Here is a 16,952-nt window from a genome sequence, read left to right on the forward strand (position 1 = left end):
GTGAAAGTGAAGTCGCTCAGTCGTGTCCGACTCTTCGCAACCCTATGGACTGCAGCCTACCAGGCTCCTCCATCCATGGGATTTTCCAGGTAAGAGTACTGGAGTGGGGTGCCATTGCCATCTCCACAATACATTCTAAAGAGATACAATTACTTCTTCTCTATTTTGACAAGAGAATCTCCCCCCATACGTACACTTCCCTGTTTTCTTTCTGTCATATAAAACCTAACTGTAAAAATGGTAGGGTGGTTGTATTTCTGAAGTGTATAACTGAAGTTCAAGGACTTTTTTGGTTTTATTTTGAAAGTGATTCTTTGGATACGGATTAAGGTTATCAATAAACTAACTTGGCATTTTAAAGTGGTATTTTATTTCTAACTGCCCAAGAAACAGTTTTATCCAAATTCTTGCTATAAATACCCAAAAAGAAGAAAACTGGAAGCTCACCAGAAAAGTCAAATAATGGTATAGTTTATAACTATTTCATAATTTTAAAAATTACAGGTAAAGACAATATGATAAACCATCTAGTCTACATAAGGAGATTATACAACACTAGATGATTTGACAATGCTAAAATGTTATTTCTTTTAGATAGTGGTTCCAAAAAATGGCCTATCTTACTAGGATTTAGGTGGAACTTATATGAGATTACTGTATTTTACTATTCTTGATCTACAAAAAAGGCAATTATACATTCAATCCTTTTTAAACGTGGTATTTTAATCTTTTCCTGAAATATACATTGCCTACTTAACATCTATAATATTTCACATGCACTTCCATTACAGCACATGTCATACTGAATTGCAATTAACTGTTTATAATTCTTACTCTTGTGCTACAGTTGTGAACATCTGTGGGCAGAAACCATTTCTCCTTTGTTTTCATGTTCCTGGGGCCTGGCACTGTCTGGCATATAGCAGTTCTTGCACAGTAACTGACAATAAGAGAATAGAAGGATAGATTAAGAAAGAACATACAAAAAAGAAAAGTCAAGTTCTAGTAAAAGTTAGTATGCAAACTAGCTGCTACCAGACCACTCCAAAACTTAACATCTGATGTTAAACCCAAATATTTTCTGAAAATACAGTATTTAAACCACTACTACTCCATACCAAAGAAATAACACTTGCAAATTTTCAGAGACCACTTATCCAGTATATAGATCGTACATTTCTTTCTTTTCTTTTTTTACTCTCTGCTTCAGTACAATATCTTGGGGCAACAGAAGGTGAAAAGAAGCAGAAATGCTCTAATGGGTTAATTTCATTCCTTGCTTATAAAAGTTCTGAGAGCAGCAGGGGGACTTCTTAGAGATCATGGTTTTAATGATTTACATAGGATGGTTAGAATGTCTCTGGTCTTCAATCTTTGTTACTGTCTTATCTTTTAAATAAATTTTGTACTATCATTTTTAAATGTGCATTATCTTTTAAATTTTTGAAACTTAAATATGACACTATCTTTTTGAATTCGCTAAAGTAAACTAAACTTAAGTACTGGAGACAGCTATGTACTTCCTCAAGTTTGATCACAAAGTAAGAGAAACAGAATACAAAGTATATTAAGACTCAAAAAATTCCCTAAGGCTCAGGGAAAACTTATTAATATTTTTCAGAAGGCTAGAAATATTGAGGAAATAAAAGTATTCAAAGTGCCATAAGAAAATGTGGTCCCATATTTCAAATTCAACAAAAGGAGACTTACAGTGTAAGGCTAAAATTAGCAACAGCTCATTTGGGTGTTCACCCAAGCCAAAGGAGGTATTTTTGACTGTATTATCCCTTGTTTCATAATTTAAAGTTCAACTCATTAGGTTTCAAACTCAATTTCGATATTTATATCTAAATTTTTGATACTATCAGATAAGATAGTTCATATTCAGTTAACCTAACACAGCTTATGAATAGAACACAAATTAACTTGACTTTACCAAGTAAGAGAACTGTTTTTATAAAAAAGGAATAGTGCCACAGTTGACTTAATGTGACATAACACAGCTGACCAAACAAGAACCTCTGCAAACACCAAAACTAACATTACTCCAGTTAACCTTGAACAACTACTACAGAAACTAATGATGGTGATTTCAGGGTACGTGTCAAGATTTCTTTGATTTATATTTTAATTTGATGAAAATAATATAGAAGTAAGAGTAATCACAATAAAATTAGAGATGATAGAAATTACACAATAAAAGAAAGGATTTCCATGATGACTGTAATCAGCACAACAGAACACTGATTTCTGACTATCCAGTCTGCTTGTTACATCTGACTTTACTGTTTAGCCATTTATTATAAATCTATACACAAATGCAAAAAAAGAAGTGGAGCAGACAACTCAGCTTGGTTTATATGACTAACTTGCAGCAGCTGAGCTCCACCTACAGGCAACAAAAGGATTTTTTAGAAAAAATTTTAAAACAGGACTTTGCAAAAGACAGGCTGCAATGCCTTTCAGTTAACCTTGAGTGCACATTAGAATAACCTGTGCTTTCTAAAACTTCTCATGGTCCAAACATTTTGACTGTCTTGATCGTGGCGGGGTGGGGGTGGGGGTTTCCTCAGGTGATTCAAATATATGGAAAAGACTGAGATACTGATTTGGGTTTTTAACAGCACACATCTTGAAAAACATTAGGAAAACTCAGTATCATTCTGTTTCTTCTAAAATGACTTCCCACTATACTGACCCTTTTACTTTTTCAGAGATTAAATTGAGTTCCATTGATATTAATATTTTGTCTCTGTCAGACTGCAAAAAAGACTTGGAGGTGATGCAACTTTTTTTTTTTTTAAGTCTAGTACTTGGTGGGGATTATGGTTCTTAACCCTAACTGCACACTAGAATATATGGACAGATTTTACAAAGTATTATTGTGTAAATTAATGTTATATTCTCAGAAGTTAGAAAAGTAGTTACTGTTAGGGGATAAAGGAAGAAATAACCAGAAAAGGGCAAGAGGGAGACCTGTGGGTAATGGCAATTTTGTTTCTTGAACTGGGTGATTACGTGCACTATGAAATATAGTTCATACAGATAAATTCTGTATGTACATTATATTTAAATTGAAAGTTAAAATGTTAAAAAAGGATATGCCTAGACTTCACTTCAGACTAAATCATTCAGAATCTTTGGGAGTGGGATCTGGGTATCAACAGTTTTTCTTTTTAACATGTTTCCAGTGAATCTAATGTGGAGTCAGGAGGTAAAAACCGCTCCCCTAATGAATCACAAATGCATTCATTCATTCATTCACCCACTCATTACACAAACTTTAATGACTAATTACCATACACTTATTACATAAGACTCAGAGGACCTAAAGATAAATAAGATGATCTCTAAAGGAATTCACTCCAGGCAATGGGTAGAAGGCAAACCAATAAATCTCAAGTGATAAATACAAGTAAGTCACTTACACGATCTACAGAAATGATTTGTCAATGAAGGATTCATTCTTTTTTGTTATTCATTTATTTATGTAAATATTTGTGTACTTATGATTATTTGACCACAGATAAATGGACATAATCTCTGCCTTCAAGAAAATTACAGTATAAGGCCACACAAAGAAGAAATATATATATATATAAACCTGATGTCATACTATCACAGAAGCATGCTATAGGAATACCCTGGGAAACACCCTGGGGAGTTGGAAATTGCTGACCTTAGAGCTAAGATGATACAAATTTGAACTAGTCCAGTGGCACAGGTGGTAAAAATTACTATTCCAGAGGAGTGCTTCTCAAACTTGAATATACAAATCACCTGGGGACTCTATTAAAATGCAGATTCTGATTTAAAAGTGTGAGGTGGGGCTTGAAACTTGGCATTTCTATAAAGATCCCAAGTGAAACACAATTTAAGTGGCAAGTTCGCGAGGATGGTTTTTAAGAGGGAAAAAGCAAAAAAAATGCCAAATTCCACAACAGAGACACTAGGAAAAACAAAAACTGGAAAGCAGTCACTAGATGTGTCAAATACATGGCCTTAGGGAGAGTAGTTTCAGGAGAGTGATGAAGGAAAAGCTGAATGATGTATATTTAGAAATAAATGGGAACTAAGGTGGTGGGGACAGGAAATAAAATTAAGTGGTTTTCTTTTTTCCACTCCTGAAGTCTATCCACAAGTTGAAGGAAGGCAAGAGTGAGAGAGAAAACTAAAAACAAAAAAAAGAGGATGGAATCATTTTCAGTGGCTAGAGGGATTCCTACCTTTACAGTAGAAGAGGAGGAGATAAGAATTGATGTGAATAAACAGGAAAAGAATATGAGTTGAAGAAGGTACTCCTGTTTCATAGAGCAGAAAGTCAGGTGATTTGACGAGAGAGGGTGAACCTGAGGTTGAAGGGGAGCACCAGGGACTGGGTAATGAAGATGCACTGGAGGCACAGCTGAGGCTGGACTTGTCCCTGGCTCTGTGGTTCTGTTCAGCAGCATTCAGTAGTCCAGGTAGAGGCTTAGAGAAAGTGGACTGGATAAGAAAGAGTGAGACTATACACTGAGAAAAGGAAGGAAGCAAGAGACAGAGATCCTCAAGTCAGAATAAGCACATGAAAGAAAAGAAAGGAGAGAAGATAATAAGAGCTTTGCATTTTTTTCCCCTCTTGAACCCCTAAGTATTTTTCAGCAGAACAATTAGGAAAATATTCCACTCTGTAAATCTGCTAAAAATTATATTATGAAATATCATTCCCCAACTTAAATATAAGTACTCAAGAAACCTGCTTGTAGGTTTACCATCCAAAGTGATAAACAGCTTTAACAGAGTCCAGATGTTTCTCTACCACAAATTTTCAGTAAAATCACACTTTGAATGGCTCTAGCATAAAAAGTTGACCAAGGCTAGTCTAGTCCTTGATCATACTGCTCAAATCGGAAAACAACTGAAGGATAATAGAGTACTTCAAACACATCCAGGTGAAAAGTTTGTATATACCAAAAGAATTGCTTTTTGAATAGATAATGATTTCACATTGACATCCTACAGGGCTGGCAACTATCTATACCCATTGTAATTTAACTTAGGCTAAGCAGTGATTTTCTTTTATTAATAAATACAATTATCCTTTTTTTTTAAACCACATGACAATTTTTAAAGACTCTTAGAAGTTTCTTTTTCTTTTAACATAAAATTAACTTGAGACAAACTATAGTAAAGCTGGTTTAGCTGACCAAAACCTCTAATGATTTTGAAATTTTCTTCCACTCAAAATAAGTGGTCATGAGAGAATCATGGATGTTTCGAGACAAGAGAGAAAAACTATTTTCTCTCTGAAATTCTGTACTTTGTCCTGACCTCTGTTTCTTTAATTTCTCTTTGTAGGGTAGGAGACGGAGGATGAAAGAGGGAGAAAGGAAGATGTGAATACTAAAAACCTGGGGGAAGAGAAGAACAGTTATAAATAGATGTTTTGTACTTACTATGGCAAGTTTTACCAAGTAAGTTTTATATATTCTTACAGAAAATTCAACTTAGTTAAACTTTAAGTTATATTAATTATAGGGTATATAAGTATTTAAAGTTGTATTAAGGCCAACAAAACAGAGTTGAGGACTTAAAAAGGACTTACATGAACAAATATTTGGTTCACCTATTAAAAACTCAATGTATTTTTTGTCACATTAGAAAGCTAATCTTATAGAAATCAGACTTAAATTGCAAAATTCAAGCTTAAGTTGAAGAAAGTAGGGAAAACCACTAGACCATTCAGGTATGACCTAAATCAAATCCCTTATGATTATACAGTGGAAGTGAGAAATAGATTCAAGGGATTAGATCTGATCAACAGAGTGCCTAAAGAACTATGGATGGAGGTTCATAACACTGTACAGGAGGCCATGATCAAAGCCTCCTTAAGAAAAAGAAATGCAAAAAGGCAAAGTTGTCTGAGAAGGCCTTACAAATAGCTGAGAAGAGAAACAAAAGGCAAAAGAGAAAAGGAAAGATACACCCATGTGAATGCAGAGTTCCAATGAACAGCAGGGAGAGTTAAGACAGCCTTCCTAAGTGATCAATGCAAAGAAATAAAGAAAAACAATACAATGGGAAAGACTAGAGATCTCTTCAAGAAAATTAGAAATACCAAGGGAACATTTCATGCAAAGACGGGTGAAATAAAGGACAGAAATGGGATGGACCTAACAGAAGCAGAAAATATTAAGAAGAGGTGGCAAGAATACACAGAAGAACTATACAAAAAAGACTGGCACCTAGAGCCAGTCATCCTGGAGTGCAAAGTCAAGAGAGCCTTAGGAACCATCATTATGAACAAAGATAGTGGAGGTGATGGAATTCCAGTGGAGCTATTTCAAATCCTAAAAGATGATGCTGTGAAAGTGCTGCACTCAATATGCCAGCAAATTTGCAAAACTCAGCAGTGGCAACAGGACAGGAAAAGGTCAATTTTCATTCCAATCCCTAAGAAAGACAATGCTGAAGAATGCTCAAACTACCACACAATTGCACTCATCTCACATGCTAGCAAAGTAATGCTCAAAGTTCTCCAAGCTAGTGGAGAACTAGCTTCAACAATATGTGAACTGAGAACTTCCAGATGTTCAAGCTGGATTTAGAAAAGGCAGAGGAACCAGAGATCAAATTGCCAACATCCACTAGATCACAGAAAAAGCAAGAGAGTTCCTGAAAAACATCTACTTTTGCATCATTAGCTATGCTAAAGATTTTGACTGTGGATCAAAATAAACTGTGGAAGATTCTTAAACAGATATGAGTACCAGAGCACCTTACCTGCCTTCTGAAAAATCTGTATGCAGATCAAGAAGCAACAGTTAGAACTGGACATGGAAGAACGAACTGGTTCCAAATCGGGAAACGAGTACCTCAAGGCTGTATGTTGTCACCCTGCTTATTTAACTTATATGCAGAGTACATCATGAGAAATGCTGGGCTGGATGAAGCACAAGCTGGAATCAAGATTGCCGGGAGAAATATCAATAACCTCAGATATGCAGATGACACCACCCTCATGGCAGAAAGTGAAGAAGAACTAAAGAGCCTCTTGATGAAAGTGAAAGAGGAGAGTGAAAAAGCTGGCTTAAATCTCAACATTCAAAAAACAAAGCTCGAAGATGGCAGAGGAATAGGACGGGGAGACCACTTTCTCCCTCACAAATTCATCAAAAGAACATTTCAACGCTGAGTAAATTCCACAAAACAACTTCTGAATGCTGGCAGAGGACATCAGGCACCCAGAAAAGCAGATCATTGTCTTCAAAAACAGGTAGAAAACAATATAGAAGACAAAAAAAGAGACAAAGGAGGTAGGGAGGGAGCTCCATCCCAGGAAGGGAGTCCTGTTCCAGGAAGGGAGTCTTAAAAAGAGAGAAGTTTCCAAACATCAGGAAACACTCTCGCTGCCGAGTCTGTGGCAAGCCTTGGAAGCACAGAGGGCAACATAACAGGGAATAAACATAAATAAATAATTAAAACCAACAGATTACCAGCCCAACGGTAACTCCCCCAGCGGAGAAGCAGCGCAGACGCCCACATCCGCCACTAGCAAGTGGGGGCTGGGCAGGGAGGTGCGGGCTGCAGTGCTTTTTAAGAATTGGGCCAGAATGCCCTGAGTGTAACCAGAGCGAACTAACTTGGGCTAGCATACCAGACGGTGGGATAGCTACCACGTGAAAAGCGCTAAAATAAGAAACCACCAGGACCACACATAGAACAAAGGACGGAACAGAAATAGCCGGCTGTAGACCATACCCTTCCAGTGACAGGCAGCCAGAGCCGTAAGGGCTGGAAGGGGGCAATCGCAGCCCTGGAGAGACATTTTCTACCAAACTGCAAGCAGGCTTCCTTGCTAAGACTTCTTGGGGTTCTGGACAGTCACTATCCACCTCAGAAGGGGCACCAGCAGTACACCCAGAAAACTGAGCAGCAGGGACGGGAAAGGTGATAAGTCGCAGTGACAGCGCTCACCAAACACCTGAGCTACTCAGACCTGGGAAGGGCACAAAATGCAGGCCCAACCAAATCTGCACCTCTGAGGGCTACCTGAGCACCGAGCCTGAGCAGCGTAGACCGGGGAGGTGCATGCAGCCTAGGGCCGGCCTCAGACTGTTCCCTGCAGAGCAACGTAGAGCCTGAGTGGTCTGCACCATGAGCATGTGTGGCTGAGACACTGCGAGCACATGCCAGTGTTATTTGTTTGCAGCATCCCTCCCTCCCCACAGCGCGACTGAACAAGTGAGCTTAAAAAGTGTCCACCACCGCCCCCCTTGTGTCAGGGCGGAAATCAGACACTGAAGAAACCAGCAAACAGAAGAAGCTCAACAGAGGGAACCGCCTTGGAAGTGACCCCACACTGCCCACAACACCAGAGAAAGTCCCAGATATATCTTTACTATTTTTATGATCATTCTTTTTTTTTTTTTTGACGTTGCTGTTTGATTGTTTTTTCTTCTTTTATCTTTTTTATTTAGCTTTTTAAAATTTTAAGTCCTCTATTTCTCCTTTAATTTTTATTTTTATGACCTATTACTATAAAAAAAAAGACCCTATTTTTAAAGCAAACGCCATATATATATTTTTTGTGGTTGTTGTTGTTGTTTTAATAATTCTTGTGACTTTGTTTTTCTTCTTCTTCTTTTCTTTAATATTGTATTTTTGAAAATCCAACTTCTACTCTAGATTTTTAATCTTTGCTTTTTGGTATTTGTTGACAATTTTGTACATTTAAAAACCCAATCTTCAGTATCCAATTTTACCTGAGAGCAAGATTACTGGCTTGACCACTCTCTCCTCCTTTGGAATCTCCTTTTTCTCCACCAGGTTGTCTCTGTCTCCTCCCTCCCCCTTCTCTTCTCTAACCAACTCTGTGAATCTCTGTGTGTTCCAGACGATAGAGAACACTTAGGGAACTGGTTACCGGCTGGATCTGTCTCTCTCTTTTTCATTTCTTCCTGGCCACCTATGTCTACTTCCTCCCTCTCCTCTTCCTTGTATAAATCCGTGAACATCTCTGAGCAGTCCAGACTGTGGAGCGCACATGAGGAAGTGATTACTGGCTAGCTGGCTCTCTCCTCTTTTGATCACACCTCATCTCATTCCAGTCACCTCTAACTACCTCCTCCCTCTTCTCTTCTCCATGTAACTCAGTGAACCTCTCTGGGTGTCCCTCAATGTGGAGAAACTTTTCATCTCTAACCTAGATGTTTTATCATCGGTGCTGTATAGATGGAGAAGTCTTGAGGCTACTGTAAAAATAAAACTGAAAACCAGCAGCAGGAGGCTTAAGTCCAAATCCTGAGAACATCAGAGAACTCCTGACTCCAGGGAACATTAATTGATAGGAGCTCATCAAACACCTCCATACCTACACTGAAACCAAGACCACCCAAGGGCCAACAAGTTCCAGAGCAAGACATACCAGGCAAAGTCTCCAGCAACACAGGAACACACCCCTGAGCTTCAATATAGAGGTAGCTCAAAGTTACTCCAAAACCATTGACATCTCATAACCCATTACTGGACACTTCACTGCACTCCAGAGAGAAGAAATCCAGCTCCACCCACCAGAACACCAACACAAGCTTCCCTAACCAAGGAACATTGACAAACCACTGATACAACCCCACCCACAGTGAGGAAACTCCATAATAAAGAGAACTCCACAACTGCCAGAATACAGAAAGGCCACCCCAAACGCAGCAATATAAACAAGATGAAGAGACAGAGGAATACCCAGCAGGTAAAGGAACAGGATAAATGCCCACCAAACCAAACAAAAGAGGAAGAGATAGGGAATCTACCTGAGAAAGAATTTCAAATAATCATAGTGAAAATGATCCAAAATCTTGCAATAAAAATGGAATCACAGACAAATAGCCTGGAGACAAGGATTGAGAAGATGCAAGAAAGGTTTAACAAGGACCTAGAAGAAATAAAAAAGAGTAAATGTATAATAATAATGCAATAAATGAGATCAGAAACACTCTTGAGGCAACAAATAGTAGAATAACGGAGGCAGAAGATAGGATTAGTGAAATAGAAGATAGAATGGTAGAAATAAGTGAATCAGAGAGGAAAAAATAAAAATGAATTAAAAGAAATGAGGACAATCTCAGAGACCTCCAGAACAATATGAAACGCTCCAACATTCGAATTATAGGAGTCCCAGAAGAAGAAGACAAAAAGAAAGACCATGAGAAAATCCTTGAGGGGACAATAGTTGAAAACTTCCCTAAAATGGGGAAGGAAATAATCACCCAAGTCCAAGAAACCCAGAGAGTTCCAAACAGGATAAACCCAAGACACATATTAATCAAATTAACAAAGATCAAACACAAAGAACAAATATTAAAAGCAGCAAGCGAAAAACAACAAATAACACACAAGGGAATTCCCATAAGGATAACTGCAGATCTTTCAATAGAAACTCTTCAGGCCAGGAGGGAATGCAAGGCATACTTAAAGTGATGAAAGAAAATAACCTACAGCACAGATTACTGTACCCAGCAAGGATCTCATTCAAATATGAAGGAGAAATCAAAAGCTTTACAGACAAGCAAAAGCTGAGAGAACTCAGCACCACCAAACCAGCTCTCCAACAAATGCTAAAGGATATTCTCTAGACAGGAAACACAAAAAGGGCGTATAAACCCGAGCCCAAAACAATAAAGTAAATGGCAACAGGATCATACTTATCAATAATTACCTTAAACGTAAAGGGATTGAATGCCCCAACCAAAAGGCAAAGACTGGCTGAATGGATACAAAAACAAGACCCCTATATATGCTGCCTACAAGAGACCCACCTCAAAACAAGGGACACATACAGACTGAAAGTGAAGGGCTGGAAAAAGATATTCCATGCAAATAGAGACCAAAAGAAAGCATGAGTAGCAATACTCATGTCTGATAATATAGACTTTAAAACAAAGGCTGTGAAAAGAGACAAAGAAGGCCACTACATAATGATCAAAGGATCAATTCAAGAAGAAGATATAACAATTATAAATATATATGCACCCAACATAGGAGCACCGCAATGTGTAAGACAAACACTAACAAGTATGAAAGGGGAAATTAACAATAACACAATAATAGTGGGAGACTTTGATACCACCCTCACACCTATGGACAGATCAACTAAGCAGAAAATTAACAAAGAAACACAAACTTTAAATGATACAATAGACCAGTTAGACCTAATTGATATCTATAGGACACTTCACCCCGAAACGATGAATTTCACCTTTTTCTGAAGTGCTCACGGAACCTTCTCCAGAAGATCACATCCTGGTCCATAAATCTAACCTTGATAAATTAAGAAAAATTGAAATCATCCCAAGCATCTTTTCTGACCATAATGCAGAAAGATTAGATCTCAATTATAGGAGAAAAACTATTAAAAATTCCAACATATGGAGGCTGAACAACATGCTTCTAAATAACCAACAAATCACAGAAGAAATCAAAAAAGAAATCAAAGTATGCATAGAAACAAATGAAAATGAAAACACAACAACCCAAAACCTGTAGGACACTATAAAAGCAGTGCTAAGAGGAAAGTTCATAGCAATACAGGCATACGTCAAGAAACAAGAAAAAAGTCAAATAAATAACCTAACTCTACACCTAAAGCAACTAGAAAAGGAAGAATTGGAGAACCCCAGAGTTAGTAGAAGGAAAGAAATCTTAAAAATTAGGGCAGAAATAAATGCAAAAGAAATCAAAGAGACCACAGCAAAAATCAACAAAGCCAAAAGCTGGTTCTTTGAAAGGATAAATAGAATTGACAAACCATTAGCCAGACTCATCAAGAAACAAAGGGAGAAAAATCAATTCAATAAAATTAGAAATGAAAATGGAGAGATCACAACAGATAACACAGAAATACAAAGGATCATAAGAGACTACTATCAGCAACCATATGCCGATAAAATGGACAATGTGGAAGAAATGGACAAATTCTTAGAAAAGTGTAACTTTCCAAAACTGAACCAGGAAGAAATAGAAAATCTTAACAGACCCATCACAAGCACAGAAATTGAAACTGTAATCAGAAATCTTCCAGCAAACAAAAGCCCAGGTCCAGATGGCTTCACAGCTGAATTCTACCAAAAATTTAGAGAAGAGCTAACACCTATCCTACTCAAACTCTTCCAGAAAATTGCAGAGGAAGCTAAACTTCCAAACTCATTCTATGAGGCCACCATCACCCTAATACCAAAACCTGACAAAGATGCCACAAAAAAAGAAAACTACAGGCCAATATCACTGATGAACATAGATGCAAAAATCCTTGACAAAATTCTAGCAATCAGAATCCAACAACACATTAAAAAGATCATACACCATGACTAAGTGGGCTTTATCCCAGGGATGCAAGGATTCTTCAGTATCTACAAATCAATCAATGTAATTCACCACAATAACAAATTGAAAAATAAAAGCCCTATGACTATCTCAATAGATGCAGAGAAGGCCTTTGACAAAATTCAACATCCATTTATGATAAAAACTCTCCAGAAAGCAGGAATAGAAGGAACATACCTCAACATAATAAAAGCTATATATGACAAACCCACAGCAAACATTATCCTCAATGGTGAAAAATTGAAAGCATTTCCCCTAAAGTCAGGAAAAAGACAAGGGTGCCCACTTTCACCGCTACTATTCAATATAGTTCTGGAAGTTTTGGCCATAGCAATCAGAGCAGAAAAAGAAATAAAAGGAATCCAAATTGGAAAAGAAGAAACTCTCACTGTTTGCAGATGACATGATCCTTTACATAGAAAACCCTAAAGACTCCACCAGAAAATTACTAGAGCTCATCAACGAATATAGTAAAGCTGCAGGATATAAAATCAACACACAGAAATCCTTTGCATTCCTATACACTAATAATGAGAAAGTAGAAAAAGAAATTAAGGAAACAATTCCATTCACCACTGCAACGAAAAGAATAAAATCCTTAGGAATATATTTACCTAAAGAAACTAAAGACCTATATATAGAAAACTATAAAACACTGGTTAAAGAAATCAAAGAGGACACTAATAGATGGAGAAATATACCATGTTCATGGATCAGAAGAAGCAATATAGTGAAAATGAGTATACTACCCACAGCAATCTACAGATTCAATGCAATCCCTATCAAGCTACCAGCGGTATTTTTCAGAGCTGGAACAAATAATTTCACAATTTGTATGGAAATACAAAAAACCTCGAATAGCCAAAGCAATCTTGAGAAAGAAGAATGGAACCGGAGGAATCAACCTGCCTGACTTCAGGCTCTACTACAAAGCCACAGTCATCAAAACAGTATGGTACTGGCACAAAGACAGAAATATAGATCAGTGGAACAAAACAGAAAGCCCAGAGATAAATCCACGCACCTATGGACACCTTATCTTTGACAAAGGAGGCAAGAATATACAATGGAGTAAAGACAATCTCTTTAACAAGTGGTGCTGGGAGAACTGGTCAACCACTTCTGAAAGAATGAAACTAGATCACTTTCTAACACCATACTCAAAAATAAGCTCAAAATGGATTAAAGATCTAAACGTAAGACCAGAAACTATAAAACTCCTAGAGGAGAACATAGGCAAAACACTCTCCGACATAAATCACAGCAGGATCCTCTATGATCCACCTCCCAGAATACTGAAAATAAAAGCAAAAATAAACAAATGGGATCTAATTAAAATTAAAAGCTTCTGCACAACAAAGGAAACTATAAGCAAGGTGAAAAGACAGCCTTCAGAATGGGAGAAAATAATAGCAAATGAAGCAGCTGACAACTAATCTCAAAATTATACAAGCAGCTTATGCAGCTCAATTCCAGAGAAATAAATGACCCAATCAAAAAATGGGCCAAAGAACTAAATAGACATTTCTCCAAAGACGACATACGGATGGCTAACAAACACATGAAAAGATGCTCAACATCACTCATTATCAGAGAAATGCAAATCAAAACCACAATGAGGTACCATTTCACACCAGTCAGAATGGCTGCAATCCAAAAGTCTACAAGCAATAAATGCTGGAGAGGGTGTGGAGAAAAGGGAACCCTCTTACATTGTTGGTGGGAATGCAAACTAGTACAGCCACTATGGAGAACAGTGTGGAGATTCCTTAAAAAATTGCAAACAGAATTGCCTTATGACCCAGCAATCCCACTGCTGGGCATACACACCGAGGAAACCAGAATTGAAAGAGACACGTGTACCCCAATGTTCATCACAGCACTGTTTATAATAGCCAGGATGTGGAAACAACCTAGATGTCCATCAGCAGATGAAAGGATAAGAAAGCTGTGGTACATATACACAATAGAGTATTACTCAGCCATTAAAAAGAATACATTTGAATCAGTTCTAATGAGGTGGATAAAACTGGAGCCTATTATACAGAGTGAAGTAAGCCAGAAAGAAAAACACCAATACAGTATACTAACACATATATATATGGAATTTAGAAAGATGGTAATGATAACCTTGTATGTGAGACAGCAAAATAGACACAGATGTAAACAATGGACTTTTGGACTCTGTGGGAGAGGGAGAGGGTGGGATGATTTGGGAGAATGGCATTGTAACATGTATACTATCATGTAAGAAATGAATCGCCAGTTTATGTTTGATACAGGATACAGGATGCTTGGGGCTGGTGCACGGGGATGATCCAGAGAGATGATATGGGGTGGGAGGTGGGAGGGGGGTTCAGGATTAGGAACTCATGTACACCCATGGCGGATTCATGTCAATGTATGGCAAAACCAACAGAGTATTGTAAAGTAAAATAAAGTTTAAAAAAAAAAAAAACACAAAAAAAACAAAGATCATGGCATCCAGTCCCATCACGTCAAGGCAAATAGATGGGGATAGAATGGAAACAGTGACAGACTTTCTTTTCTTGGCCTCCAAAATCACTGCAGATGGTGACTGCAGCCATGAAATTAAAAGAAGCTTGCTCCTGGAAGAAAAGCTATGACTAATCTAGACAGCATATTAAAAAGCAGAGACATTACTTTGCCAACAAAGGTCCGTCTAGTCAAAGGTATGGTTTTTCCAGTAGTCATGCTGGATGTGAGAGTTGGATCATAAAGAAAGCTGAGCATCAAAGAACTGATGATTTTGAACTGTGGTGTTGGAGAAGACTCTTGAGAGTCCCTTGGACTTCAAGGAGATCAAACCAGTCAGTCCTAAAGAAAATAGGTCCTGAATATTCATTGGAAGGACTGATATTGAAGTTGAAGCTCCAGTACTTAGGCCACCTGATGTGAAGAACCGACTCATTGGAAAAGACCCTGCTGCTAGGAAAAGACTGAAGGCAGGAGGAGAAGGGGATGACAGAGGATGAGACAGTTGGATGGCATCACCGACTGGATGGACATGAATTTGAGCAAGCTCCAGGAGTTGGTGATGGACAGGGAAGTCTATTGTGCTGCAGGCTATGGGGTTGAAAAGAGTTGGACATCACTGAGCGACTGGACTGAAAGGAACTGAAAAATCAGGAAATGTATCTCCTGAGTAAGAGAAAGAAATAAAGGATTCTTGATTATATTCATGATCTAACTAAAAGTTCGGGCTGATAAGAGGCCCATCAACTCCACGGGCCTTATATAAGCATATATATGATCGCTAAAATCTTCATCCAATAGTGGCCCAAAGTTAATCAACTATATTAAATTATTCAACAATGATTACTTGAGCATCAGGTGAATGTCGCCAGAAAAAGATATTTAAAGACAACTTCTAAGTACCATTTCTGAATGCAAAAGGTTATACTATCAGTGGAAATTTCTAGGGAAGTACTTTTCTGGTTACACAAAGAAAAAATTTAGAGATCTAAGTGATGATAATATGAAAATGGTTTTTATTTGTAGTTTTTCTGTGTGAGGTTGAGAAACATAACAGAATAAAACAATGTTGTTTACAGGGAGTTACACCTATCTTACCCCCAGTTGTAGGTCATTCAAAGAAAACAAACACTACCATTTTTTTAAAGCTATATTATTTTATATGTGTAACAAAGTTATAATAACAGAATTATAAAGGAGAGCTTTTCAATTAAGCTGAATTTCAGGAGAATAAAATGTTGTCACAAAATTTAACAAGTCTTTGAAATGAGACATGTGTTGAGATTTTATGATACCACCAAGGTTAGGAGGGGTAGACAGTATAAATCAGACTTGAAAAAATATTTAAGAGTATTTTCAGGCCCACCCCCTTTTTAGCCATTTTTGACAAATTTTACTCCCTTAAATCTGAGGACATCTTTTTGTTTTTTATAATGACTTATCTTGTTTGTTTTAAACAAATACAGTCTTCCACATATAGCTAATATTTTGCTTACCTCAAAAGAAAAAAAAACAAAAACCTTAGAGGCTTTTAAAGAAGAGATCAAAGAGAAATAAAGCAGAATTTGACTCGTAAGACCACTGATGTAAATAAAATCAGTCTATTTTCTTTTAGGCTTGAGTGGGCTAATTTAAGACAACTGGTATATATATCAAACACTATGAAAACAACATTTTAGAAAGTTGAATAGAGGACTCAATCTTAATCTTAAATAAGTATAAAAGACAGAAACTCTGATATTTCAACTGCTTGACTCACCTGCGGCTAATTGACTTCTTCTCCACTTCACCCTCTCCAGCTCTCTTAACATTCTCACTTGTGTCCTTTTTTAACTTTTTTGCAATTCTTTCTCTCATCTGGTTCTTCTCATCACCATCAACATATTCATCATGCTCTGCATCTTCATATTCTCCATCCTGTAAAAATCGAAATGTAGTATTTACTGGGCATTCCATTTTCTCCTTTCACTTCCAGAGGTCTGTCTCAGACTCTCCTCACTGCATTTTAGGCCAGGTTTTTTGTTTGTTTCATTTTGAACTAGTAAGGACTTGAAGAATCTGCTACAGGTGGGAATACCCAGCTCTGAGTATGCCATAGC

At 37.4% G+C, this 16,952-nt stretch overlaps 1 protein-coding gene across 2 annotated transcripts in view; it reads right to left on the reverse strand.

Annotated features, from left to right (window-relative positions):
- CWC27 (CWC27 spliceosome associated cyclophilin) overlaps window positions 1-16,952 on the reverse strand; it is a 270,424-nt gene that overhangs the window by 200,570 nt on the left and 52,902 nt on the right. For both annotated transcript variants that reach the window (XM_068990605.1, XM_068990604.1), the window contains exon 10: window positions 16,613-16,770. In XM_068990605.1, coding sequence (XP_068846706.1) covers window positions 16,613-16,770 — 158 coding nt within the window. The remainder of the gene's footprint in view (window positions 1-16,612; window positions 16,771-16,952) is intronic.

This window comes from Capricornis sumatraensis, chromosome 18, assembly GCF_032405125.1.
Source record: "Capricornis sumatraensis isolate serow.1 chromosome 18, serow.2, whole genome shotgun sequence".
Taxonomy (NCBI): Eukaryota; Metazoa; Chordata; class Mammalia; order Artiodactyla; family Bovidae; genus Capricornis; species Capricornis sumatraensis.